This window comes from Oryza glaberrima, chromosome 4 (genome assembly GCF_000147395.1).
Source record: "Oryza glaberrima chromosome 4, OglaRS2, whole genome shotgun sequence".
NCBI lineage: Eukaryota > Viridiplantae > Streptophyta > Magnoliopsida > Poales > Poaceae > Oryza > Oryza glaberrima.
The window spans coordinates 5,822,757-5,850,076 of record NC_068329.1 but is presented as its reverse complement, the minus strand read 5'-3'; the positions used below and the strand labels follow the sequence as shown (position 1 = coordinate 5,850,076).

The 27,320-nt window shown below is 40.3% G+C and overlaps 1 protein-coding gene across 1 annotated transcript; it reads left to right on the top strand.

Moving 5' to 3' along the window:
* Positions 1–11,519: 11,519 nt before the first annotated feature.
* LOC127772112 (ABC transporter C family member 4-like) lies at positions 11,520–20,117 on the top strand. Its single transcript, XM_052298099.1, has 11 exons — positions 11,520–13,756; positions 14,989–15,309; positions 16,151–16,237; positions 16,548–17,183; positions 17,270–17,434; positions 17,564–17,858; positions 18,399–18,613; positions 18,709–19,014; positions 19,115–19,178; positions 19,268–19,507; positions 19,665–20,117. Exons 1-11 carry the CDS (start codon positions 11,657–11,659, stop codon positions 19,775–19,777), a joined length of 4,542 nt encoding a protein of 1,513 aa, XP_052154059.1. The 5' UTR covers positions 11,520–11,656; the 3' UTR covers positions 19,778–20,117.
* The last annotated feature ends 7,203 nt before the right edge of the window (positions 20,118–27,320 follow it).

Sequence of the window (27,320 nt, the reverse complement as noted above, 5' to 3'; positions counted from 1 at the left end):
GTGCTGTTCAGTGTTGATTAAAATTGATGATTACTCTATTGTTTTACTACTCTTAAATCTTTGCTAAATGCTGCTTTTGCAAATGAGCCTATATTATGCCATCCTTTGGTATCCTTGTGCACTTGCATATTTGTTGTGTGGCTTGTTGAGTATGTCATATGCTCATTCTTGCAATAATCAATCAACCTCAGTTGAAGAAAAAGGATCCAGAAGGAGAAGACGTTTGGCTTATACCCCAGTTGAGTTGCCTGTGGGAGTGGAGCTGAAGCCATCGCTAGACCGTTAATTCCGCTGCTGTTTTTCTTTTCTTCTGTAAGTATGTAATGTTATTATTATGATGGATTTGTATATTAAATTGTCACTTTGTGTACCTCGGCTGATTCCTGGACGAGGGTTTTATGCACAAATAAGTTCGGAAATTACTAGTGAATTTCCGGGCGTGACATCAGTGGAGATTTAATGTTACTTTAATTACTCAACAGTTTTACTGTTTTGCTCAATAAAATGTTTTACAACCGCCTTTTTGCAAATAGCCACAAACCGTCCTTGTGTTCCCCTTGCACATCTGTATCATTGGTGTGGCTTGCTGAGTACGGTGGTTGTACTCGGCCTTACTATTATTCCCCCTTTTCAGAAGTGTAGTGCTTCTGAGTTGAAGACGAAGTTAGAAGACCAAGATTCAGACCCTAGTTGAGTTTTGCCTATGGAGTGGAGCTGAAGCCCCGCTAGGATCACCCTTTTCCGCTGCTGCTGCTTTCTTTTCGGTGTGAGGACTAGGTGCCTCTTCTGTAAATATTTTTACGCTTTATTTACGTTTGGAACTGTATATTACTTGTCGTTTTGTGTGCCCTGGCTAGTCCTAGACAGGGATTTAATAAACAAAATAGTCTGGAAATGTGGGCTAAATTTTTGGGCGTGACACATTACTACCGGATGATGATTCATTCATAAAACCCCATCGGAAGGAAAAGTAATTCTAGACCGAATACTGGAAAATACCTCCTTCATGGAACAATGTAATAAACCCCTCCCAGAGGCATCAGTGTCTAGGATCGAGGAACCCTTGATAACCGAATCAAGGGTTGAACCGTCTACTTCAACATATTCGGCCGAGGAATCTCCTCCTGAGCCATCATCAGCTGAGAACGAAGAAATTCGAACTCTGAAATGTACTCCAATGTTCACGGATGATCTTGATGAAGATTATGGAAATACCCTGAATCATTTCAGTAAAAAGAAACCACCTATTGATGAGGACATCCCTTCCAACGATACAACCATGCCTATTGTACAGCAAGGACCAATGACTAGAGCTCGAGCTCGTGAACTTAATTATTAGGTAAAGTCATTCCTAGCTAATCATACAAGTTCTTCTCAGAATTGGGTGCTACTAAGTGGTTGTTGTGATCTACTTGTTGTTAGGAATATGGGACAGGAATCAGGTCGCAAGCAGCACTAGCAGCGTTGATTTGATGAAGTCAATGCTCTTCACTCCGGAGGGCAAACGGGGCAAATGAGTACTTGTTGGAAAGATCCCGTCGTCTACTTTCAGCTATTTGTGGCCTCACCATCAAATTTGACCCAGGCTGCTCAGAATGACGAAAATAGTTCTTCACATCAGAAACTTGGGCTTGGGCCTTGTATCTTTACAGCCCATTAGGAGTCCACAAAACCTAGGGTTTGCTCCCACCTCCTCTCCTGGTCATTCCTCCACCTATATAAACTCCTAGCAGCCACCATTTTGCACTTTGGGTTTTGTTTGGATGTAAGTTTAGCTGCAGCTAATTCCTTGTACTCGCGTGTGTCGGATAGACCACTCGAATACTTGTATTCAGAATCCCATTTTGGTTTGTTTCAGTTTCATCATTTGACAAGTGTCGTGAGCTGTTTCCTTGTCAACTTGTTCTTGCTTATTCTTCAATTGCTTGCAGGTTCAAAGTTGTTCTTGGCACGGCAAGAACAACAACAACGTGGAGTTGGTGTACTGGTTGCTAAGGCGCAACGCCCCTGTGGTAGTTGTAGTCGGACTGCCAACGTCGTGTCCTCCCTCAAATCGAAGTTTATCCTCCTCTCATCGAAAGATCGGGAACCCCCATTGCTGCATCACTTATTCCCTTGCCACCTCCTGATCCGATAGAATACCAATATCTGAAAGATGGTTCGGGAGCTGATATCAATTATTTGTGACGAATGGCTAAAAGTGGCAGAGCTTTCTTTCGAAGTAATTTGGATCAATAATGCTCCTCGAACCATTCCATGTCATTTAGAAGGGAACAATGTTGGTATTCTCTATAGTCTAACAATCGACTCAAATATTGTCTCTGAGTCCTTTGCATTCACCTATCTAGGCGACAAGACAATAACCCCCCAGTAACAAATTCTTCAAGCATCCCAACGGAGATTGTTGATGGTTGTTAGCGATCAGTTTCGACCGTCAATATTACCTAACCAGAGGAGAACTAGTTATGTTTGCAATGCATATTTGAGTTTGAATAATAATATTCCACTAGTATTAGGTTTACTAACCTTTTACAGAGAATAACCATAGAGTGGAGAAGAATCGACATCAAATCAGACAATCGATCAGTCGGACGATGTCGAGAATCAGACTTATGTATGAATGGGCCAAGAACTCAGAATTGACACGACGAATTGGGCCAAAATTCACGAGTCTGAAGTGAGCAACAGAGGAGGAGGTCGCCAGCCGAAAATGGGCTGGATTGGGCCAGCCCATGGTTCGGCCGAACCCTCCTCGGCGCCGTTGGATGCAGGGTTTCTTCTGGACGGTGTGGATTGCCTCCCTATGGCGGTTGGAGGGTATTACCGACCTTTCCAACCGCCATAACCGTCATTACCTACCTATTTAAGGAGCTCACTCTCTTCATTTCTTCACACACTTCAAGCAAGAGCTTTCTCATTTGTCTCAAGTTTAGTTTAGTATTCTCAAGCTAGTGGAGTAGGAATAGAACAGAAATCGGAGGTAAGGGAGCTTGATGACCGATGACTTGCTGAGGGGGGAGAGGCTAGCGAGGTGCGAAGAGAGAAAAGACCGTAGGTAAGGGAGAGGGCCAAAATGGTGCGGAAGGAAAGAAGCAGTTGATAAGCTCTGGACGAAAAAGAAGCTAGAGCGTGGGGCGGAAGGGAGACCTGCTCTCGTCGTCATGCCATGGGAGAGAGACTGCAAAACTACAGTGGGAGGGAGGCCATGCCGGTAGCAGCGCGGGCGCGCGATGCTGCCGAGATGGGAAGTTGGCGACGGTGCAGAGGCGGATGGGACACAACGACGCAGATGTTGTTGGGATCGACGGCGCAGACGTGTAGAGCGCTGAGTAGTCCAGAGTCCCTCGATGGAGCATCTGCACGAGTGGATAAGATTGGTGATGGCAAGGTATTTCTTGACGGTTGTATACATGTTCACCAAATTGGGCCTATTAGGCTTTATTTTGAATGGGCCATATAATGGGATATACACTTTCGGAGCCCCATAGGGTCACCCACGGGTTAATTTTCACACCTGCCCCCGCCCTTGGTAATGATCGGGGCCCCGACCCGACTCACCCGCGGGGCAAAAAAACAGCCTCGTCCCCGGCCCCATAGGGGCGGGTATCCGCTGGATCCCCGTCCCCACAGGGAAAATTGCGATCCCTAATAGCATCCATGTTAACTAACATATATGCGTAGCAACAAAAGTTATGCTTCTCTCCCTCAAAGATGCTCCATCCTGAGTTGTACTGAACTGACTAAATTGGTTTTGTACTTTAAGGTGTCTAAGTACTATATGAAAAATTTAGCTCGAAGCAATCTTTCAATTGTTCAATATGTGACCTAAAACCATGGTAGTTGTAAACTTGAAGATGGAGGCTGTCCAAAACCCTTCACTATCCAAAACTGGTTTGTTTGTTTTTCCTGAAGGTGATGACAGTGTAGTAGCACTGAACGTCCTCTTTTCTTAGAGCGGGTACAATAGTATACTATAAACCAGCTGCAAACATATTTTAAGGATATAAATAAGGAGAGAGAAGATCAGCGGGCTACAGATTTATAGCCAGCTGTAGCACGGACTCCAAGACGCAGTGTGTATACGACAGGTGGGACCAGGTATTAATAGTGTCGTATGCAACTATTGTATAAATGAGCTATTAGTTTGGCTATATATGAATTGGAGCTAGTAGTTGGTTATACTATTAAACTTGCTCTTAAGGGGGATGTCATGTTGATGCATAGATGCTACCATTTTTACTTAATTTTAACCTATGGAAGGAAGGAGCCATGAGAACCGGTGGCTCCGAGATAGACAGGTAATACTTAAAATGGGAGGCACAACGTACGAGTGGAGCCTGATTAAATCCTAGGTGATGTCATGATAAAAAAAAAACTATTTATCTGAATTTCCTGCCTTTTAGGGCCCCTTAATTTTGGAGGACTCAATTTCCTAAAGAATTTTTTCTATGGAACCCTTTGATTCATAGGAAAGATACGAAATTTTTCCTAGGACTACATTCAAATGGTTCAATCTCATACGAAAAATAAGCAAGAAGCACAACATGCTGAAAACTTTCCTTTGCTTTGTTAGTTTCCTGTGATGCTGTCAAAGGGCTCCATCTTCATATTTCCTATGCTTTTTATTCCTATACGGTTAGAGAAATTTGCAACTTCAATTCCTATGTTTTTTTATTCTTGTGTTTTTCCTATGAGTAAATTCACTCAATTCCTTTCATACCCCTAAAATTTTCTCGATCTCTTCTATAACCCTGAAATTTCAACTTGATCCCTTCCATACCCTTGCTATTACATTTTCCTTTATTTCACTGTTAAGTCTGGTTGCAAATATCTTTTATGCCCTGGATGATTTAGATTTAGGTTTGAATATAAGTTTGAAGAACAATTCAAATTTTTGTTTGAGTGCATAATATATGCATTTTGTGAAATTAATGAGATTAAATAATTAGTGCAGAAAATTTTGACATAAATTTTGAAAATAAAAAATGTAATAAATTAAATTTTTATTTGAATCTTTAATAGGGCAATGGATTTTTTTTATCGGGAGCATTCATTAAAAAAAATACCGTGAATGTTGGTAGTCCTATGTTTGTACGAACGCTCCTCATTTTTATGACTTTTTAAAAAATAAATGCATACATTTTATTTCATTATCTAAAAATAAATTGTCATAAATAATTATCGCTCAGTAAACTCATAAATAACTATAATAGTCTCATGCGATAAACTTTTACATTTTCAATTATGTTCATCCAAAGAGTAAAATGGTCATATAGAAATTAGATGGTTAGCTGACGTAAGGGATATGGAAGATATCAAAATCAAATTTTAGAGAGTATACAAGGAATTAAGCAAAATTCAAGGGCATAGAGGATATTAGCTAAAATTTCAAGGATATAGGAGGGATTTTCTCTTTTCCTATCATGTGTTATTCTTTAACACATTCATGGAAAGGCAGCAGAAGTTGCATACCTGGCAATTGAACCAGGATAACTAATCTCGATTCCATTTCAACTCAACTTTCTACTGCACCAGATAAATATAATACTTCATCCGGTTCTATAATTTTTGACCTTTTGAACAAGGTTGTAATCAAACTTTTATAATTTTGATTATCAATAACTTTAAATCTATTTAGTTTAAAGGTATTAGAACAACGTATATAGATTTCTTTTACAAAGTACTATAATAAAATTAAAAATTAGTAATTTAATGCATATATTATAATAGAAAAATATAGTCAAAGATATATTTTGGAGACTGTGTCAATGTCCAAAACGTCAAGGATTATAGAATTGGAGAGAATTACTAGAATACCGAGGATGTCACTGTTTTTCCAAAGTTTTTTTCATGTTTACAAAAGCTATGCAGTTGCCATTAGTCTAGTTTATTGGTTAGCTTTATTGATTTACTGAGACGTCAGTAACTATTTGGCTCCGTTTCCACGCAATTTGCTGAGTTCTTTTCCATTGTAAACTTCCTGACGTTGATAGTTTGAAAATGTTGTATCATTGGTTATGTGATGACATGGATATATTTGTTGCATGTCGTCGGTGTATTCGTAGGTAGACTTTGACTCGAAGACTTGGGGTGTGTTGGCTATACTTGGTTCCCAACCGAAACCCTCTGCACGAAAAACAGAGCGGTCCATTAGCGCATAATTAATTAAGTATTAGTTTTTTTCAAAAATAAATTAATTTGATTTTTTAAGCAACTTTCGTATATAAACTTTTTGCAAAAAACGCATCATTTAGCAGTTTGAAAAGCGTGCGCGTGGAAAACGAGGGAGAGGGGTTGGGAAAAGGGGCATGGATTGGTTCTTGTCTCTGGTTTGTCGAGGCTTAAAGCAGGTACAATAAAGTAATTAGGTTGGCTCTAAAATTTCTCACACCACCTTAATCCTAGATTAAGGGGGAAGAATTGAAGTGAGAGAAACGAGCGAGCGCTTCATCTAGCGCCGGGCAGTAGCGCAGCCTCCCACATGCAGCCAGTGAAGGCAATTAAAAACGCATTATATGGGCCCCACAAGGAACCCGCCTGATCCTATCCTCCAGCTCTCATCGCATCTCATCCAACTACCCAAATCGGCGTCGACGCTCACGTTCCTCTTCCTCTTTCGCCCCTACGCGCGAAATCACCTCCAGCCTTGGGCGTGAAATCGCCGGCGATGCTTGGTGTTCCTCTCCCTCTTCCACCCCTACGTGCAAAATCCCCTCCGTCTGTGCATGCATGCGAAATCGCCGGCGACGCCTCCTGTTCCTCCTGCACTTCCGCTCATCTGCTCCTGGCTCATCCGCTGATCTTGGTGGTCGCATTGGTGCTCATCTGTGAGGTTGCTGCTGCTATTATGTAATGTGGATTCTAAGTTAGATTAGTATCGATCAACTTTCGTATACATATAACATACATAGACATATTTGCTGAATATTCTTGCTTGGATTGACTTGCCTGTTGGACTAACCCGGCAAGATAAGTGAATACAACACCTAATTACAAAGGAACAATATCTTTTTTGTTTCAGGGACATATGTGCTCTTTTGTCCACTGAATAATGATGCACTTCTTTCACAAATAAAGTTTTTAGTTTCACAAATACCTTACTGAAATCATGTTGTGTGTATTTGTGGTGTACCAAAATAGCCACAAAGATAGAGGTTAGTATTGATCACAACAGCTGATATACCCACAGAAGTATTTAATATTTTTATGCTTTAACCAAGACATCTTATAGCTAATTTGTAGCTAGCTTGTTATATGAGTTGGCTTTTAAGTTAGCTCTACTTAATATGACAAACTTTTGGAGCTAGCTGCTAGCTGCACTATTGACCTTGCTCTTACAGAGGTGCAGTTGTTATGAGAAGACTTGACTTGAGGAGATAGACTGTTTTTGGTGTATTTGGGCTTGTTTGTTTCGACGCTAATTTGTTTAAGGGTGTGTTTAGTTCATGCCAAAATTAAAAGTTTGATTGAAATTGGAATGATGTGACGGAAAAGTTGAAAGTTTATGTGTGTAGGAAAGTTTTGATATGATGAAAAAGTTAGAAGTTTGAAGAAAAAGTTAGGAACTAGAGCAGACCTAACTTGAAAGCTGCTTCCAAGTTCCCGCTATACAAAATTTAGGTTAGTTCATGTGGAATGTGACCGCTGTGTCCGGTGATGAGCTGGGAGAACTCTTCATCCCGACATACAAAATAGAGCGGCTAGTTCTCTTCGCGACTCAAAGGACAGCTATCCAGGTCGCATTTATCTTTTTCTCTTTCAGTTTCTTTTTTTCTTGTTGCCGCCTTCTTGAAATCGTCAGCCATTTCTTGTCTGCTCCTCTAAATTCTTCCAAACGAAGGAAGCAAACACCATTCACATAGTTAAAGAAAGCATACGTCTTCTTTTCATCGTTGGTTTGGTAATCATTTTTTTAGAGGGTTTGGTAATCAAATTTGTGCAACCTGGGGCCGTCAATACAAATGAAATGACAAATTGATTCTATACTCTATAGCCAGCGTCAGATAGAAGAATCTGACATTTTAATACTTTTTTCAGGATGTCAGAGAATCTAACATTTGAATATTAATTTTTTAATATTAATTTTGTTTGACTAATTGGTCATTGATTAACCTATTGCTTCAATGGTTCGTTGATTCCGATGGCATTTTAGTGCCATGCCGGCCGCACAAAGAGGATAAATGGGTGATCTACGAACGGATAGGAGCAGTACAATAGCGACTATAAATATTTTAAAAAGATAAAAGAGAAGAGACAAAAATAGCGGGCTATAGATTTGTAGCCAACTGTAGCACAAATTTTAAGATGCATACGTGTATGACAGGTGGGACCAGACATTAATTATATAGTACATGTTTATATGTAACTATTGTATAAATTGACTATTACATTGACTATAGATGATTTGGAGCTAATAGTTGGCTATACTATTAAACTTGCTCTAAGCAATCCTGAAAAGAACACTTTAATTTGAATAGTACATTTTATTGTATTCTCGTGTGCTCCCTTCGAAAAAAAAAGAATCTAACATTGGTACTTCCTTCGTCAAAAAAAAAATTTAGGATTGAATGCAACACTTTCTAGTACTATAACTCTATATAAATCTAGACAGATGTATATACAGATTTATAGTACTACGATATGTTACATCTGGTATTAGGTTGGTTTTTTATGGGACGGAAGGAGTACTTAGTCCAATCAAAGATAATATAGTATTTTGTTGTGTATTTCGTCCAATCAAAGAAAATATCAGTGTGAAATTTAGTGGGGTAGCATAACTAAAATATTGGTATATTTTTAAGTATTTTATGAGGTTTGAGTTTCACTTTGGACAACTTTTTATTACCTATGTTTTGTTTTGATCACTCTTTCACCAATATTTTTTTCGCGAACACACAAAAGGATTGCATGTCAATATATTAGAAGGAAAAGAGTTTTTGATACACAATGCAATTAGCGAGACATGCCTATCCAGGAGAAGGAAGAAAAACAAAAACTGCAGCTATAAAAAAGAAAAACTATTCAGGCGGCTAAACGCAACTCTAATCAGCGGGAGGGGGGCAGAGCCACACTACACTCCCAAGAAGCCCCCCCAAATAGCAATGCCAGCAGAAGATCACAGACGGCCTTCCGAGAGAATGGACTCTAGAACCACTGAGACCAAAGAGAGCGCAGAGTCGAAAACCCTAGAGTTTCGTTCCTTCCATAGCTACCAAGAGACCAAGAGGACTAGGGAGTCGAAGCTGGCGGAAGATGCTCAAGTAAGCAGGCCCTAGAAGACGGCCACCAGTCCTGAAGCCAGCTGCCATGGGGGAAAGAGGGCAGCCTAGCCAGTAGGCAACAATGCGCGGTGCCAGACCTACCGAGCGAACACACAGTTAAGGGGGATGTGGTTCGCCATCTCAAGATCATGAGGGCAAAAGGGTCAGGCTGAGTGGCTATCGATACCACGCTTCTGGAGAAGATCAGCCATCCAGCAGCACTGCTGAAAAGCAAACCAGAGGAAGAATTTGCATTTAGCAGGGCCCTTCACGTGCTAGAGCAGATTGGCATACGCAAAGGAGTGTTGGCCAAGGAAGAACGCCTGGTAAGCTGAGTGCACCGAGTAACGCTGGTCGCTCGTCCATCGCCAAACAAGACGTCCTATACGCCCGACGAGAGGTGGGTAGGAAGTACCGCATCCCAAATAAGAAGGAACTAGGAGATGACCAGAACAGTGAGGGCGTCGCGGATATCACTAACCCAAGAGTTGTTTGCGACGCTAGAACCAATTGTGCGCGAACCCCGGAGACGCGAGGGCACGACAAGGAGGAGGACTTGAGCCAAGGAGGCCACCGAGCGACCGTCGATCCACTGGTCAGTCCAGAAGAGAGTTGATTCACCATCTCTTGACACGAAGAATGCGTAGCAAACATGTCGGAGACACTCCGCTCAACGGGGGGCCTTAAGGCCAGCCCAGTAGGGATGCAATGAGCACTGTAGCCAAAGCAAGCGAACTCGTAGGGCGAACCCACTAGTTTAGAAAAAACTAGATAATTTTACTTTTCTAGCTCTTTTGGACAGCTATATGCTCTTTTATCTATCTACATACAATTTATTGTACACACAACCATGTGAATTCATTGCCAAGTAAAAACCGAAATACTTAAGATCATTCATATACTTAAGAAAATGGCAAATTTTGCTATAGGACACCTGAAATTTGTGTAATTTACTTATAGACATCGTAAAAGCATGTCACGATTGAAAGACATCCTAAAAGACTAATAATTTGCTAGAGGACACTTTCGACTCAATTGTAAAGATAAATTCTTAGAAAAAAAGATAATGCCCCTAGGACCACATGCTTCAAACATAGTGATAGAGTGAAAACTTAGAAATTATGCAACTCTAAATTAGCCATCACCCCAAATAGATCACTACTAGTATACATTGTATTCCATCTTCACCTAAGCCTTAGCTCAAAAGCTTTTCACCCTAGAGTCATTCTCATCATTTTGAAGAATTTATTGTTCCAATTGAGTCGAAAGTGTCCTTCAGCGAATTACCAATTTTTAGAGGTGTCTTTTAGCCGTGAGATGTTTTTGCGATGTATATCAGCAAATTGTATAAATTTTGTGTGTCTTGTAGTAAAATTTGCCTTAAAAAAGAGTCACTGTGATTCAAGATATAATAAAAATAAGATTACCTGCTTCAAGGTGTAGTTGTTTTTAAAACTACTCCGTCATTTGATCGTTGCCTTTACCAGCCGTAGTCAAAATTAAATCTTACTACTAAATTTAATTTTTAAGGTTTTTTATCATAGTTTTTTTCATTAACATTTAAATCACTAACAACACAATATAAAAGTTCTTCTCTTCATTTATACTTTTACTCTTTGTTATAAGAGCTATATAGCAAATTGTTTCAACATATATTTGTCGTGTGTTTTAGGCCCCCATCGGTTAGCCAAATGTGGATAACACTTTATTCAGCATATTAGAAAAGAAATAATTTATAGATAAAACATTTATTTGTGTATTCTTAGCGATTTAAATACCAATGTTGAAAAATAAGTTTTGATAAAAAAACTTGAAAATCAAAATTTTAGAATTTAAATTTTAACAACCACTGATATTGTACGGAGAAAAAGAGAAAGAGAAGATCTTATTTCATAGAGGGAGACTACATAACGGTATTATCGTTTCGACAGAATAACTCACATCAGCACAATATCATATAGGTATCATATCTAATACCTTCGATACCAAATATGATACCTCGTACGTATCATATATGATATTTAGGTACCATACTTACGTCAGTATGATACCATAAGTATCGAATCTGGTACCTTCGATGCTAGATATGAACCCCCTAAGAACTAGATCTAACATCTAAATACCATATTGACGTCATCGTGTTACCATGATACCTCGTGCTATTCGGTTGAAACAGTATAACATTCTACGGTATTTCTGTATTTTAGATTGATATACAATCTTTTGTGGTGTTAGCACTAGCAGTCAAAGGAGTGGCCGAAGTGGGGACCATCTTCCTCCAGATTAAACCTTTTTTTTTTCCGGACTCGCACCGGACTTGCCGTCCGCCGCCGTTGCGCGTCTCCGCCCAAACCCAAATGTTCGCCGTCGGCGAGCGACACTGAGACCGAGTCGACATGGCTCTCCTCCTCCCGGGGTGGATGGCCACCACGGCGTGCTCGCTGCCGTCAGGTGGTTCCTTCCCCGACCTGCTCGCGTTCCTCTTCCTCTCGCCCTGCCCGCAGCGCGCGCTCCTCGGCGCCGTCGACCTCGTCTTCGTCGTCGCGTCCCTCGTCTTCCTCGCCCGTCCCCGCGGCGGCGGTGGCGGCGGCGCTGGGGATGGTCCCGAACGGGAGGCGCTTCTGCCGAAGCCTCGGGCGTCGGGAAGGCCTTTCCGGGTCGCGGTCGCGCTCGGGGCGTCGGGGGTGTTCGCGGCGGCGTCGGCCATCCTCCTCGCGCTCGCGTTGTTCCTCCTGCCGAACACGGAATGGAGGGCTTGGGAATCCGCCTTCCTCGCCGTCCACTTCGTCGCGCACGCCGTGGCGGCGTGGACCGTCGCGTTGCGGAGGGGAGCGGCCGGTGGCGCCCTCCCTCTGCAGCTCCGCGTGTTTTGGGTCGTGACGGCCCTCGTCGGCGCGCTCTTCTCCGCTTCGGCCGTGGTTCGCTGGGCCGTGGATTCGCTGCTTTTCCCCGACGACCCCCTCGCCTTCGCCGGCCTCGCCCTCTCGCTGCCTCTGGTGTATGTAGCCATCACCGCCTCCTCCGCCGAGGTCGCAGGTACGTGCGAAGGCGAACTCGCTGACGTCACCACCGCGGCGGAGCCCTCTACGCCGTACGACGCGGCGTCGTGGCTGTCGCGCGCGACGTTCAGTTGGATCAATCCACTGGTCTCCAAGGGGTACGCCAGCGACTCGCTCGCCGCCGACGACGTCCCGCCGGTGTGGCCGGCCCACCGCGCCGAGGCGTCGTACGCTCGGTTCGTGTCCAACTGGCCGGCGCAGGGGTCGCGCTACCCGGTGGGCGTCGCGCTGTGGCTGTCCTTCTGGCCGCGCGTCCTATTGACGGCGGGGCTCGGCCTTGTGCGCCTCGCCGCCATGTACGTTGGCCCGTCGCTCATCAACCATTTCGTCGACTTCATCAGCCATGGCGGCACGACGTGGGAGGGCCTCCGGCTTGTCGCCATCCTCGTCGCCGGCAAGGCGGTGCAGACGCTGGCCTCGCACCACTACAACTTCCAGGGGCAGCTGCTGGGGATGCGCATCCGCGGCGCGCTGCTCACGGCGCTGTACCGCAAGTCGCTGCGTCTGTCCACCGGCGCGCGCCGCGCGCACGGCTCGGGCGCCATCGTCAACTACATGCAGGTGGACGCCGGGACGGTGTCCTACGCCATGCACGGTCTCCACGGCCTTTGGCTGATGCCGCTGCAGATCGTGGTGGCGCTTGTCCTGCTGTACGCCTACCTCGGCCCCTCCGTGCTCATGACGCTCGCCGTGATCACAGCGGTCACCGTGATCACCGCGTTCGCCAACAAGCTCAACTTGGCCTACCAGCTCAAGTTCCTCGGCGTCCGCGACAGCCGCATCAAGGCCATCACCGAGATGCTGAACCACATGCGTGTCATCAAGCTGCAGGCCTGGGAGGAGAAATTCGGTGGCAAGGTGCGAGAACTCAGGCAGACTGAGATGGGGTGGTTGACCAAGATTGTACTCTTCATGTGCGCCAACAATGTCGTGTTCTCCAGCGGCCCACTCGCCATGACTGTGCTGGTCTTTGGGACCTACCTCGCCACCGGAGGAGAGCTAGATGCCGGGAAGGTGTTCACGGCCACCGCATTCTTCTCAATGCTCGAGGGACCTATGCACAACTTCCCGCAGACGATCGTGATGTGTATGCAAGCGTTTGTGTCACTTGGCAGGCTGAACAAGTTCCTGTCTGATGCTGAGATTGACAACACGGCTGTGGAGCGCATTGATAGTAGCGCCGGTGATGCAGCAGCGGTGAAAGTACAGAATGGAGTGTTTGCTTGGGATGTGCCAGTTGATGGTGCAGAGGATGCCCGGCAGGGCCATGGTACGGAGAATGGCCGAGAGGAGGGGCCAGAGATGGAGATGGTGCTGAAGGGGATTGAGGTGGAGGTGAGGAAGGGTGAGCTAGCTGCGGTGGTTGGGACAGTGGGCTCTGGCAAGTCGTCACTGCTGTCCTGCATTATGGGAGAAATGCACAAGGTTTCCGGCACGGTGAGTGTACATATCTCAAATTCTTGGCATGTGATTAAGGAATAATTAACATTCTATTCTGATAAGAAAATGTGAATTCAAGTGTTTACTATCACAACAAAATAATTCAAATCTCTCTTGACAGTTTTACGGAAGCCAATAAAATCCAGCTGATGTAAAAGCTATTTGTTCCTTTAATTCTGTATATAAGATTCTTTAGTTTAGCTCCTTTTTTGGTAAGCTCACGGCAGATTGTGGGATTATTTCCCCAGAAATTAGTTTGACATAAACCTGCCTGGTTCACTCAATTTGCGTTTGGCCTTCCTTGTTTGGGATTCTTTGTATTCAGCCATTGGAGAAATTGTCATGTGATTTTAGATTTGCATCACTAAAAGTTGAAAGAACACTTTAATATCATTGAAGATTTGCACTGTTCCTTTATGTGCCACTTGTGCACAACTGCACACTTGAGGGGTGTCTATCTCTGTTAATTATGAACAAACTACCCTCTGGAAAAAGGCTGAAGGTGAACTTGTCAAACAGGCATCGAACAAGGGAAACCACACGGTCAATCCCCTTCGCTGTCCACCAATCTGCATCATCCACCACTGATTTGCACCGTCCGTTGTCTATCTGTTCCTCTTGCTAACGGCAGCAACCTTGTCGGCCACCGTCGATTCACACCAGTTGCCATCAATCTCCACATATGTTGTCCATTTCACTTTCAATTCCTCTTGCTAGCCACAGCAGACCCACTAGCCACCATTGATTCAAACTGGCTGCTGTCAGTTTCCGTTACTATACACAGTCCGTTCTCCATAGATATTTGGATTCAAACAAACTTGAGGTCTCATGCCTTCCCCTCCTTGCATCTTGAATTCCTATATTTTACTTATCTATCGTCCCAGATGGTAGTTTTGATGTGATTCATTTATTCACACCATTTTTTGTGAGACTCTTTCTTCGCACTTTGCATACTTTGTAGCTGATCTTATCAGAAGTAGTATATCAATAAATCTAAATGTTGAGACCATACTTATGTACTATTCAGAATAAAATACCAGTATGGCATTCATGCATCAATAATTCTGAATATTGCGACTGAGCTCATTACATATGCTTATCTATTAGCATACCAGTTGTTGCCAATTTCTTCAAGCTATTTCTTTTTTTTTTCTGTCGCTACCTTTTCCAAGTTATTTTCCTACTTTTTATCTGATAATAACTGTGTTATCGTTTCGTATTTGATACAGGTTAGCATATGTGGGAGCACAGCTTGTGTTGCTCAGACAGCTTGGATCCAAAATGGAACCATTCAAGAGAACATTTTATTTGGACAACCAATGCATTCAGAGAGGTACAGAGAAGTCATACATGCTTGTTGCTTAGAGAAAGATTTAGAAATGATGGAGTTTGGAGACAAGACTGAAATAGGAGAGAGGGGGATCAACCTCAGTGGTGGCCAGAAACAACGCATCCAGCTTGCTAGAGCAGTTTATCAAGATTGTGATATATATCTGCTTGATGATATCTTTAGTGCAGTTGATGCTCATACTGGTTCAGCTATCTTCAAGGTAAATTCACATTTATTTCTTTTGTGTTCTTGTGGTGTTTAGCTATTTCATTGAGTTGATTTAAATTCAGAACAAATGCAAAATAACCACAAGTGAAAATGAACCTGTGGAAGGAACTTGTAATGAAGATTTACAGGATGTCTAGTGAAAGCTGAAAGGTAAAATAAATGAGAAAATATCAAATATGGAAGGTCGAATTCTTTGAAAGAAAAGAGGAAAAGTCATTCTTGTAAAATTATAAAATAAATTTCAACATCAAGCAATGCCATCTGGCTTTCGGCATGGTAGTTATCATGCTGTGAATCAAGCCCTCACGGCATCTTTCTGTTTTTCTACATAAACGGAATATTAAAAAAATATTGATTAAAATGCTTTTAGAGTTTTCCTCACCAATATGATTTTATATTTGCATAATTCAGATCCCATTTAGTTTACCTATTTATCAATTTTCTTTTTTCTGTTGGATTTGTCTAGAAGAAAGCGAAGGAAAATTTTAGCGCTCTTTCCTTTTCCTTTCTGTTTCAAGAAACTTTCTTCCATCTTTTATTTATTCATTTGTTATGGTAAACTAAAAGGAACCTTGTATTACAACCTGTAATTTTTTAGTAGGAATGGCTACAAAGGTTGATGATGTGAAATTCAGTTTACAACCAAATGGACTAGTTTCCCCTCAAAAAAAAAAAGACTAGTGACCTACTTAATTTTCCAATATTAATTGCTTTCCAATGGTTTTCTTATTACTATGATGTCTCGAAAGAAAATTCTGAAAACAAGTATGGACTGTAGGTAGTGTTAACCCAGTTTTTAAGTAGTACTCTAATGGTTACCTTTTTTTCTGCAGGAATGTCTGAAAGGTATACTCAAGAAGAAGACAGTTTTGCTTGTGACTCACCAAGTGGATTTCTTAAAGAATGTGGATACAGTATTCGTAAGTTCTATTCTCAAACTGTACTTGTTACATTTGGAGGAAATAGAGTAGTAAATATGTTTTTGCTGCAGAAATGAACTCTGACATATTATGAATCGTTTAGCCATATTGAGCAATACCAGTAGCACTGTAGCACTGGCTTTGTTTTTTATTCTAGGAGTAGGGACAAGAATTATTTTTCTTTGCATTTTTTTCTAAGTTTAGTTTAGATATCAGCATATGCCATGTTTATGATATGATGATAAATGCACCATGGTCTGATATCATTTACACATAATACAAATTAAACAATATTAACTTGTTTGAGCAGGTAATGAAAGATGGGGTAGTCATTCAGTCTGGGAGCTACAACCAGCTACTAACATCATGCTCAGATTTTTCAGTTCTTGTTACTGCTCACCATAGTTCAATGGAGGTTCCAGGGGCAGCAGAGCAAGTGTCCCATGATCAGACCACTGAGTATTCTCAGGACACCACCATACCAGCAAAATCTCCTGTCAAGTCCAATTCTAGTAATGAAAATGGAGGTACCAGTGTTGCACCAAGCAAAGAAGCAGGTTCATCTAAACTGATCGAGGAAGAGGAAAAGGAGAGTGGCCGAGTAAGTTGGCAAGTGTACAAGCTATACATAACAGAAGCTTGGGGTTGGTGGGGAGTTCTGGTCATTTTAGCTGTATCAGTTCTGTCGGAAGGCTCCAGTATGGCTAGTAACTACTGGCTCTCATATGAAACATCTGGGGGCACAATATTTGACACTTCTGTTTTTCTTGGTGTTTACGTTTCGATAGTTGCTGCTTCAATTGTATGTGATGCGATCAGTACTCTTTTCGTGACATTCTTGGGGTTTAAGTCAGCCCAGGTCTTCTTTAACAAGATGTTTGACAGCATTCTACGGGCTCCAATGTCATTTTTTGACACCACTCCTTCTGGGAGAATACTAAGCCGGGTATGTCTTGTGTAGGAGTAGAATTTAATTTGTTTCACAACACGTGCACAATCATTTTCTGAACTATTGCTGCTCTATTTTTTCAGGCATCAGCAGACCAAATGAAAATTGACACTGCCCTTGTATTCTATGTTGGTTTTGCTACATCAATGTGCATTTCCGTGGTGAGCAGCATTGCTGTTACCTGCCAGGTTGCATGGCCGTCAGTCATAGCAGTACTTCCACTAGTGCTTTTAAACATTTGGTACCGGGTATGATCCAGCTACAACCATGCATATCAGAGAACTGAAATCTTTTTTTGTACTACTTAGCATCATATAACTGCCATAATTGAATTATAATAATAAATTTGATTGCTTTCATTTCTTCATGTTTTTCAGAATTGTTACATCGCAACATCTCGAGAGTTAACTCGTCTTCAAGGAGTAACAAGGGCACCTGTTATTGATCACTTCTCAGAAACCTTTTTGGGTGCTCCAACTGTAAGGTGCTTTGGGAAGGAGGATGAGTTTTACCAAATAAACTTGGACAGAATCAATTCGAATTTGCGCATGTCTTTTCATAATTATGGAGCTAATGAGTGGCTGGGTTTTCGCCTGGAGTTGATTGGCACACTTCTACTGTCTATAACTGCTTTTCTTATGATCAGCTTGCCTAGCAATTTCATCAAGAAAGGTATTCTTAAAATATTGTTGCACCAAGTATTTATACGGGTCCCATTTGGTAGAAGAGACTCGAATTGTTGACTCCTGATGTTATGTTGTCTACATCTTACGTATAAATTGGCTTGTTCCCTTGAACACAATTTTGAACTGTTAAGGAAAAAAGAGTCTTGTGCTAAGCATAGTAGTTATATTAGAAAGTATACCAGTCATCATCTGGAAGATATAGAATTAAATGAATGATTCTTAGTGAATTTATCACTGGGTAGAATGGGATAGCATGGGTTGTTGTGAATCTATAGATGTCTAAATTTGAGATATAGCGCTTTATGGATAGTTCTGTGTCATTAGCAAAGATCAAGCGCAAATTTATGTTAGATGCAAACTTCCATATTTTCGCAGAACGGTAGCTACTTGTTTGTATGGTTGAGGATAAATACAGCAGTCTCTTAATGATCAATTATATTAAAAGACTTGCTAATATATGTTATCAGTTTAATCCTTTGTGACCTTCAAAAGATCACTTCATTGATTTGTACTGTTTCTGATGTAGAGTTTGTCGGCATGTCCCTTTCGTATGGTCTATCTCTCAATTCACTGGTGTACTATACAATTTCAATGACCTGTATGATAGAAAATGACATGGTCGCCGTGGAAAGGGTGAATCAGTACAGTACTCTTCCTTCTGAGGCAGCATGGGAAGTGGCAGATTGTCTTCCCTCACCAAATTGGCCTAGAAGAGGAGATATTGACGTTAAAGATCTAAAGGTGAGAAATTTTATGTTCCTTCATTGAACTTCCTTTTTGTACACTACGATTAATAGAACTATAGAAGTGATCCATATCAATACTATTCTTTTCAGGTTAGGTATCGATCAAACACACCTCTAATCTTGAAGGGCATTACTATTAGCATTAACAGCGGAGAAAAGATAGGAGTTGTGGGAAGGACTGGCAGCGGAAAGTCAACTTTAGTTCAGGCTTTGTTCAGGCTTGTGGAGCCTGTAGAAGGGCATATCATCGTTGATGGAGTAGATATTGGCACTTTGGGCCTTCATGATCTCAGGTCGCGCTTTGGTGTGATTCCCCAAGAGCCTGTGCTCTTTGAAGGAACCATAAGAAGCAACATCGACCCAATTGGGCGATATTCTGAGGACGAGATATGGCAGGTACAAAAGTTTGGTTACAGCTTCTGTGTGTTTCAATGTGTGGATTTTTCTATTGCAATTCTTTGTTTCTGTCGAGACTAACATATGTATTCCTCTGCAGGCCCTTGAGCGTTGTCAACTAAAAGATATAGTAGCTGCAAAACCAGAGAAACTTGATGCACTAGGTATGCTTTTTAATTGAACAACACTTCTTTTTTGTTTTTGTAGCTGCAATTACTGTTGCACATATTTGCTTTTATGTTGTTCTTTGTAGTTGCCGACATGGGGGAGAACTGGAGCGTAGGACAGAAGCAGCTCCTCTGCTTTGGCCGTGTCATTCTGAAGCGCAGCCGGATCCTGTTCATGGATGAGGCAACAGCTTCCGTTGATTGTCAGACAGATGCGACTATCCAGAGGATCATCCGAGAAGAGTTCACTGATTGCACTATCATCAGCATTGCGCACCGCATACCAACTGTCATGGACAGTGATAGAGTCCTAGTGTTGGATGCAGGTGAGGATTTACACTGTGACTATTTCTAGTATTACCAGAATATTTTTCCAGCCCCAAAGAAAAAGCATGGCAATATAAAAAACAAATCCTGAGAAATTTGCTGATAATTTGATTTTGCACTTCTATTCAAGCTTGGTATGTGTATCCTTTTTTTCAGGGTTAGTGAAGGAATTTGATGAGCCGTCCAAGTTGATGGGGAGGCCATCACTTTTTCGAGCAATGGTTCAGGAGTATGCAAATCGCTCTTACAGCACAGAGGCAAGCGATTGATGATAGCCAATTAATTAAAAATCACAAGATTAGTCATACATACAAACATACAAGACATACCTGAAAAAACTAACTACACGAAAAAGGATAAACTCTAGATATGAAACATTTTTGTAAGTTTGAAGAGATTATGTGTTGTATTTCCACGCTTTCCCTTGCTATGTTTGTGTGTGCGTCGACGTTTTAGTAGTTACTTCACTAGTTACTCTTAGATCAACACGAAAAGGTTGGAATAGCGGTTGTTATTGCTGGGTACATAAACTCTTTGCACATGAGCTATTGAAGCTTCGAAGGAAAAACACTCGTTCTCTGACATTCCAATTTGGTTTTGTAACTTCAATCTTCTGTTGTTTGGTTTTTACTTCAATCCCTTTTCTGGCATCACTTGTTTTGAAGTTCTGTTCGTTGCTGAATGCGGAGTCTGTATGGTCGACAGCTTTCCTGCTGACACTTCTGTTGGAAAAAACCCAACCGAACAAAAACTCTTTGTGGACTTGCTTATGACTAAAAGTTGACAGAGGAATTAGAAGATAAAAATACACAGTTTATATTAGTGAGTATAAATTTTGATTGAGAGTTACTCCCGCTTGTTATAAGTATTTGTCGTTTTTCTCACCTACTTAATTTTTCTAAAGAAGGGTTTAAGTAGATTTATGTAGAAAAGTACTCTAATAATCTTGTTATTAGGTTTCATAAACTGGCGTCAATATAAAGCTGATGGTCAAACTTTCAAAATTCTGAACGAATCTCATTCTAAACTTTAAATATATATAGGTCGCTTTTTGCTGCTATGTTGTCATGTAATAGTCTCTGTCTGCCATAAAAGCACAATATTTATCTCCTTTATTAGCTTGCTCGTAAATTGATTGTGTACATGCCTGAAGAGTGAGATGCGTAAGATGATCATCAACTTCAAGATATAATATCGATCTAAATCTCTAAAAGTTCTCATAGAGGTAAGATATGAGTTTTGTATTCGCGGGGTGTGCACGGTATCATTCGTCTGTGTTTCTTTACAATCTTTTCTAGTGGTTCTGACGACCACATCTTTAACCGGCGGAAGAATTTTGCGCGCCATCAGTGTTCCTTGCAGGCTAAGAGTCGCCTGACGTTCGGTTCAACGCGAGAGACGGCCGGTCATCGCCGGCGGCGGCCACCAAAAACTCGGGAACGATCGACCTCAGCACAGACGTATGCAAGAGGCCTACTAACTACCCCGTACTAGCCATCGCGCATTCGCGCTTTGGCTTGTTTTCTCACCTATACCATACAGTACTCGTATATTGTTTGTTATGCTAGTAGTTTACGGTTTAGTATAATCCTCGATCGTAGTGGTGTACTTTTTACTAGTGGCAAAATGTTTTAGTGTACTAACCTCATAGCCATTGGTTTGTAGATACTCAATTCGTTTCATGTTATAAGACTTGCATTGCCCATATTTATATAAATGTGTCTAGATTCATTAATATCTAAATATAAACAATGCTAGAAAGCCTTATAATATGAAACGAAGAAAATATCACATTTGGTCACTTTGTAGCCATTACTTTTGTTGTACTTAGTAGACGCCACTTAAGAGATTATATACCTAGTAGCCATCACTTTGTTTACTTCTGACCGATCTGTATGTTAACCGAATTAGTCACTTTGCTTAATGAGCTCACCAGATTCGGTTTGAATACCTGCCAATGACCCGGGCTTGAATACGTGGGCTTGAATACGTGGGGGAATATTTGGTGAGTAAGTGCCGAATTATTTTTTATTAATTTGCCACAATTTCATAATATAAGGAATTTTGGAGGGATGTGACAACGAATTTGGACAGGGAGTATAAGGATTTGATGATCTGTCATTTGCACTCACTTTATTGACACTAGGAGGAGAATGCGCGGGCATGCATATTAGTTTGTTTTGAAAAAAGTTCTAACAAAATAAACTGAAAGTTAAAGTAAGTTGTTTTCTATTTTTAACTGGGTGTTCATTGTATCTCTTTTTTTTCAAAAAATCTCGGTAAACTTTTATTGGCAATAAATATTTTTTACCACCCTCTCAACCCTCTTTTTAATTGATTCATATATATGCAATTAGTTATGGATGCAAATCAATAAAGATAAGATCTTTAAAAAAGTATTTGTTATATTTTGAATTTAGTGATTGAATGATTCTAATTTCAAATTTGTATTCAAATCAAATTATTTTTTATTCTAAATTGTAGTTTTAAGGATTGTAAATTTTACTTAATATTGTATCATGTTGTATTTGGACTTATCTTTTAATACTTATTTTATTATTCCCAATTTCAGATATTTATAACTTATACTTTTATATGGACTGTTGATATTTTATATTCTACATGGAATCTTGTTATATATTTTTTATAGTTTTAATCTTTTTTTAATTTTTTATTGTGTATTTTAATCAAATTTCTTGTTTTTTTGTTCTCAATTTAATTACAAACTCCTCATAGTTGATCAACCTGTTACCATGGGCCTCGCAGAGTATCTCATCGACCTTATCAATTAGCCTCTCCTTATGCATTGGACATGACGTGGCGGGGCACGGTGATAGAGATGAAGTAATGCTTGTCGCAAATGCGGAACGTCTCCCTTTGCCCCTCCTCTTCATCCTTTGTCCTTTACCTAATCATCTAGTGCTATTAGGCTCAGGAAGTCATGGAAAGTCAATGCTGGCGCTTCCGTCGATGTCCACCTCGCAAAGGCTGTGTTCTTCCCCCTCCTTTCCCAATTTAGCTCTCTTGTTTTTCGTACGCACGCTTTCCAAACCAGTAAATGGTGAATTTTTTTTCTAAAGTTTTCTATTGAAAAATTGATTTTAAAAAGCATATTAATCTATTTTATAAAAAAATTAACTAATACTTAATTAATCATACCCTAATGTAATGAGTCGCTTCGTTTTACGTGCGTGGGAGATTAGCTCCCAAACCCATCTAATGAACACAACCTAATAATATCTTACAACTCCGCTTCCGTTGGGTTCAGACCCAGAGTATGCATCATGGTTCCAAGCTCCTTGGTGGTGATTGAATCTGTACTTTAGACTCACATATTTGAATTCATTCATCTTTTCCGGTGCAAATTTCCTCAAATATTTGTAGTCAGAATGGCTACATTATCTAAATTTATATAGTAAATATGGGTAATATGGATCTTGAATTATGTATTTAATTATAAATAACACGAAAAAATAAAAATAAACTGAGAAAAGTGCATGTAACTTAAGAGTTATGATCATTTAACTATCTGATTATTATTATTTATATATGTGTTAGCTAAAAAATAGGAAAAGTTGGCTCAAAAATAGGAGAGGAGAGTGGGATCCTCAAGGAGAGTTGGAGGGTTGAGGGAGTATGTACGTACGATTCCCTGAAAGAGTCGAGGTCTCTCTGGACTTCTCTTTTGCCTCTCTCCCCGATTCAGAAAAAGGGAGGAAGAGGGCCTCTCGATGGAAGCCCGAAAAGAGATCGTTCCCAGCATCCTTGAGTTCGTAGTCAAACTCACCTTCATCCACCTTTCATGGACTGGCGCGGGCAAGCGCCGATGTCTGGAGCAGGAGATGGAAGCTTGGGTTGAGGTTGTGTGTGCCCGCATACCATGGAGTTGGGTGTACCGGATTTTTTTTATAGAAATCTAATGGTTAATATTAGTGGGCTCACATATTTAAAGGAATATCAATGGTTAGATTTTTTCTATTATTATCAAAATTTTTAGAATTTTTTCTAATTTATTAGATCGTCACATGGCGTCTTAAGAACGTTTGTAGAACGCTACGGAACGGTTTGAGAGCGTTTGTAGGGAGTTTTATGAACTTTTAGTATATAATAGATGTTTAATGGATTCTCAGTATAAAATATATAGATAGATATGTAAAGAATATAATGCAGTAAACTTTCTTCAAACATTATAGACGTATACAATGATGCAGTCTATGTTTGCAAAGTTATAATTGTTTATTTCTAATAATGAATGTTATCTCAATTATCTTTAGAAATCATAGAAGGGAAAGGAGATAAAAACGGACGTGATCAGGTGTGCAGCTTCGCACGTACTTCGTATGTATGGACCTATGGGAGAGGTGGGGCTATTGTATGTGGTAAGATTAATCTAATGCAAGGGTTTATAATATCGGACACACTAATTTAAGTGAATATTAAGGGTTATATATACCATGATGTGATTTTTTTGAAAAAAATGTTATGGGATTAATTAATACATGTCAATGTCATATGTTGCAATGATTTTGCGCTAAAATATAGCCAACATATGTCATCAATATAAAATCATAACAAAATAAATGGTAATTACATTCTTTTCAGCAAATGTAATGCCAATAGCGTAGAAAGCAAAGGTAATAAGGGGGTATTCTAGGTAAAAGAAGATAAATGGAGATGAATGGTAAGGGAAAAAAGAGGTGGGGTATGTACATACTACCTGTACGGCTGTACGTACGTACTTGCGGGGGAGGGAGGCATACGTACGTGCTGATAGGGAGGGACTAACATATGTTCTAAATCTAATCTAATGGTGCAAAATAATGGACCCACCACTTTAAATGAAAATAGAGTGTTAGATGTTTCTAATCTATTAAAAACCCACGTGGCGACTTAGGAGCGTTTGTAGAGATGCCACGTGGTGATGTGAGAGCGTTTATAGGATGTTTAGTAGACTTTTAGTATATAATAGATAGACTAGAATCCTACGTATCTGTCAGGTTACGGATAAGGCATACCCTCTATCCTACGACTTATGGAATATACCGATAAGGTATACCTTCACGTATACAGATTGGTTTCCGTATACGCCGTTAGGAATTCGCCTCAAGTTATGGAAAATATCTCCACGAGGTTAAGGAATTGCCGAAGACCTACTCGGAAAGGATTTGATCTCTAGTATTTCGTGTCGATTTACATAATCTCCAAGTCTTACTTGAGGTCAAGGTATTCCACGGTATAAAAGGGACCCCCTAGGAAAGGCTAAGGGCATCGCATCTCATCGCCAACACACCCACCAAAGTTTACGAAGCCGGAGTCCACGGAGCCAACTCGTTGGGAGATCTCGTCGAATTCCTCGACTACGGTCTCATCGGCATCGCCAATTCGGTTACTCTCTTTGTAATCTATTCACATCATCATCAATGCCATATAAACTGGACTAGAGCTATTACCTGATAAGGGTCCTAAACCAGTATAATCCTTGTCTTTTGCCTGTTTTGATGTCGTACTACATAGATCCCTGTTCCAACGTACCCAATACCCTATTCTTCCGGTCCGCGAGTATCACTCGTCGACAGTATCATTGTAACGGGACGCTAGGTGGTAATCTAAATTGCCTGTTGAGAAAGGCTAGATATGTAAATTATTTCTATTATTAGAAAAATAGCAATCTAAACTCTAAAGAGTATTAAATCGTCAAATTTACTATTTTTTTTATTACATATAAGACACACACTGCATCATATATATGAATCTGAGTGATAGATTTGAATTTGGCAAAATTTGCTATACGACATTCAAAATTTATGATCTTTGTTAGTGGACACTATAAGAACGTGGCACCATTTCATTGGAGAACACCACAAACGGTTATTTTATTATTTTTTCAAGCTAAATGGAAAGAAAAATACATCGAAAAGATGAAAATGTCCGTAAGACATGTACAATTGGTAATAGAGGTCCTAGCGTTGCTAATTAGAAATATTTATTGATATGGAAGAGAGTGAAAGAGAGGAGACAAAACATCATTGCTATGGGTAACATCGGTTCAACAACGACTCTTAGCCTATACTCCCTCCATTCCAAAATAAGGCACAACTACTTTTAAAAGGTGTTTCATAATATAAGGCGTGTATACATGCATGACAATTAATAGCACATCCTCTCTCCTAAATTATTATTTTTTAAATCCTACACTCACAAGATGTTTAATTCTATTGGGTGCATGTACTGTATTAGTTGGGATGATTAAAACAAAGAGGTGATAATGATTATTTCTTGGTTTTTGAGTTAAGGGTGGTTGTGCCTTATATTTTGAAATGGAGGGAGTATAAAATAGAAACATTCTTGCATGAGCGTGAAAAATAAATAGAAACAATAGTAATAAAAATATAAGATTAAAGCATTTATCGTCTCAACTAATATTAAGATACAATCTCTAAATAATCTTATATTATCTAGAAAACCATATTCATCTACCATTGAATATATCTAAGCTTAGGGTCGCTACCATGACATCTGTCTCTCCCAATCTTTCTCTTTCTTTATGCAAAATTATCCATATTTTCTTTCCTGTAGATGACAGTTCGATTCTCTCCTGCCAGTTGAAATGCTGTTGGTTTGAGGGGTATTTTCATCTTTTTTTTTAGTATATTTCTCTCTTCATTTAGCCTATAAATAATAGAATACTTTTCGTGGTGTCCTCTAATAAATTACCAATTTTTTTTTAGATGTCCTTAGATTGTGTTATATTCTTACGGTATCCACCAGCGAAAACCATAAATTTTGGAATCCTCAAGCAAATTTTGAGGTTTATGGGTGTGACTGTCCAAAAGGTATGTTCAGGTAAAGAAAACATCATAAAAACCCTTCTAAAATCAATAATTAGTTATGATTTATAAGCCAAAACTGAATCAAACAATCCCTGAACTATAAAACTAAGCGGTAGGAAATCTTTCACGTAATGGGCACCAAATCCATGTACTACTTCTTATTTCCGTACTTTCTCCATTCCAAAATATAAACATTTTTAAAGTAAACAGTAGTATTAAAAAAATAGGTGAAATTAATTAGAGAAATATTGTAATTGGTTGAGAAAAAAAATATGTGAATAAATTAAATAAAAAATAGTTATGATTGGTTGAGTAGAGAGGATACGTGAAGAAATAGCTTTATTTTAAAACAAGCTATACGTACGTTCGAGACGTTGGTGATAATAAATATTCCAACAGATTTCATTGGAAAATAATATAGGAAGAGTGGTACAACGTAGGAGTATATTATATGACGTTGCTTGCGACATAGATTGGGACAGAATATCTTATTTGCGTAATAAATATTACAAATGTCCACGTTTTTGAAAGAAATCCACGACGACGGCCGTCGCAGCCCAGGCGATCACGGGAAAATTCACGACGCCGCGTCTCCTTGGTTGACACGAAGCCACACTACGCAAGCCCACGACCAAGTGGGCCCGAGTGTTGGTCAGCCCCACCTGGTCAGGCTGTTCACACTAAACATTTTCTAGTGACTGGCACGTAGGGCCCACCCTGTCAGTGAAAGTAACCTAAGGCCGGTTCAGATTGTAGTCAAAATAAACCTCAGGCATCAATCTGAACAGCCCGCCTAGATCCCGGGCCAAACCTGTTGTATCCGAAGCGGTAGGAAAAAGAAATAAATTCAAACTTTTTATTTTGACAAATTTTTCAACAGGACACCTAAATTTTATGTAATTTGCTAATAGATGTTGAATATACATATCATGGCTAAAAGACATTCTAGAACCCTGTAATTTTCTAGAAGATACGTTCAGCT

What these genes read in the sequence shown, in the direction of transcription:
- LOC127772112 (XM_052298099.1), top strand. Translation starts at nt 11,657, where the DNA reads ATGGCTCTCCTCCTCCCGGGGTGGATGGCCACCACGGCGTGCTCGCTG. An exon ending in TAGCAATTTCATCAAGAAAG is followed by an intron (nt 17,859 to 18,398) that starts GTATTCTTAAAA and finishes TTTCTGATGTAG; the next exon opens with AGTTTGTCGGCATGTCCCTT. An exon ending in AGTCCTAGTGTTGGATGCAG is followed by an intron (nt 19,508 to 19,664) that starts GTGAGGATTTAC and finishes CCTTTTTTTCAG; the next exon opens with GGTTAGTGAAGGAATTTGAT.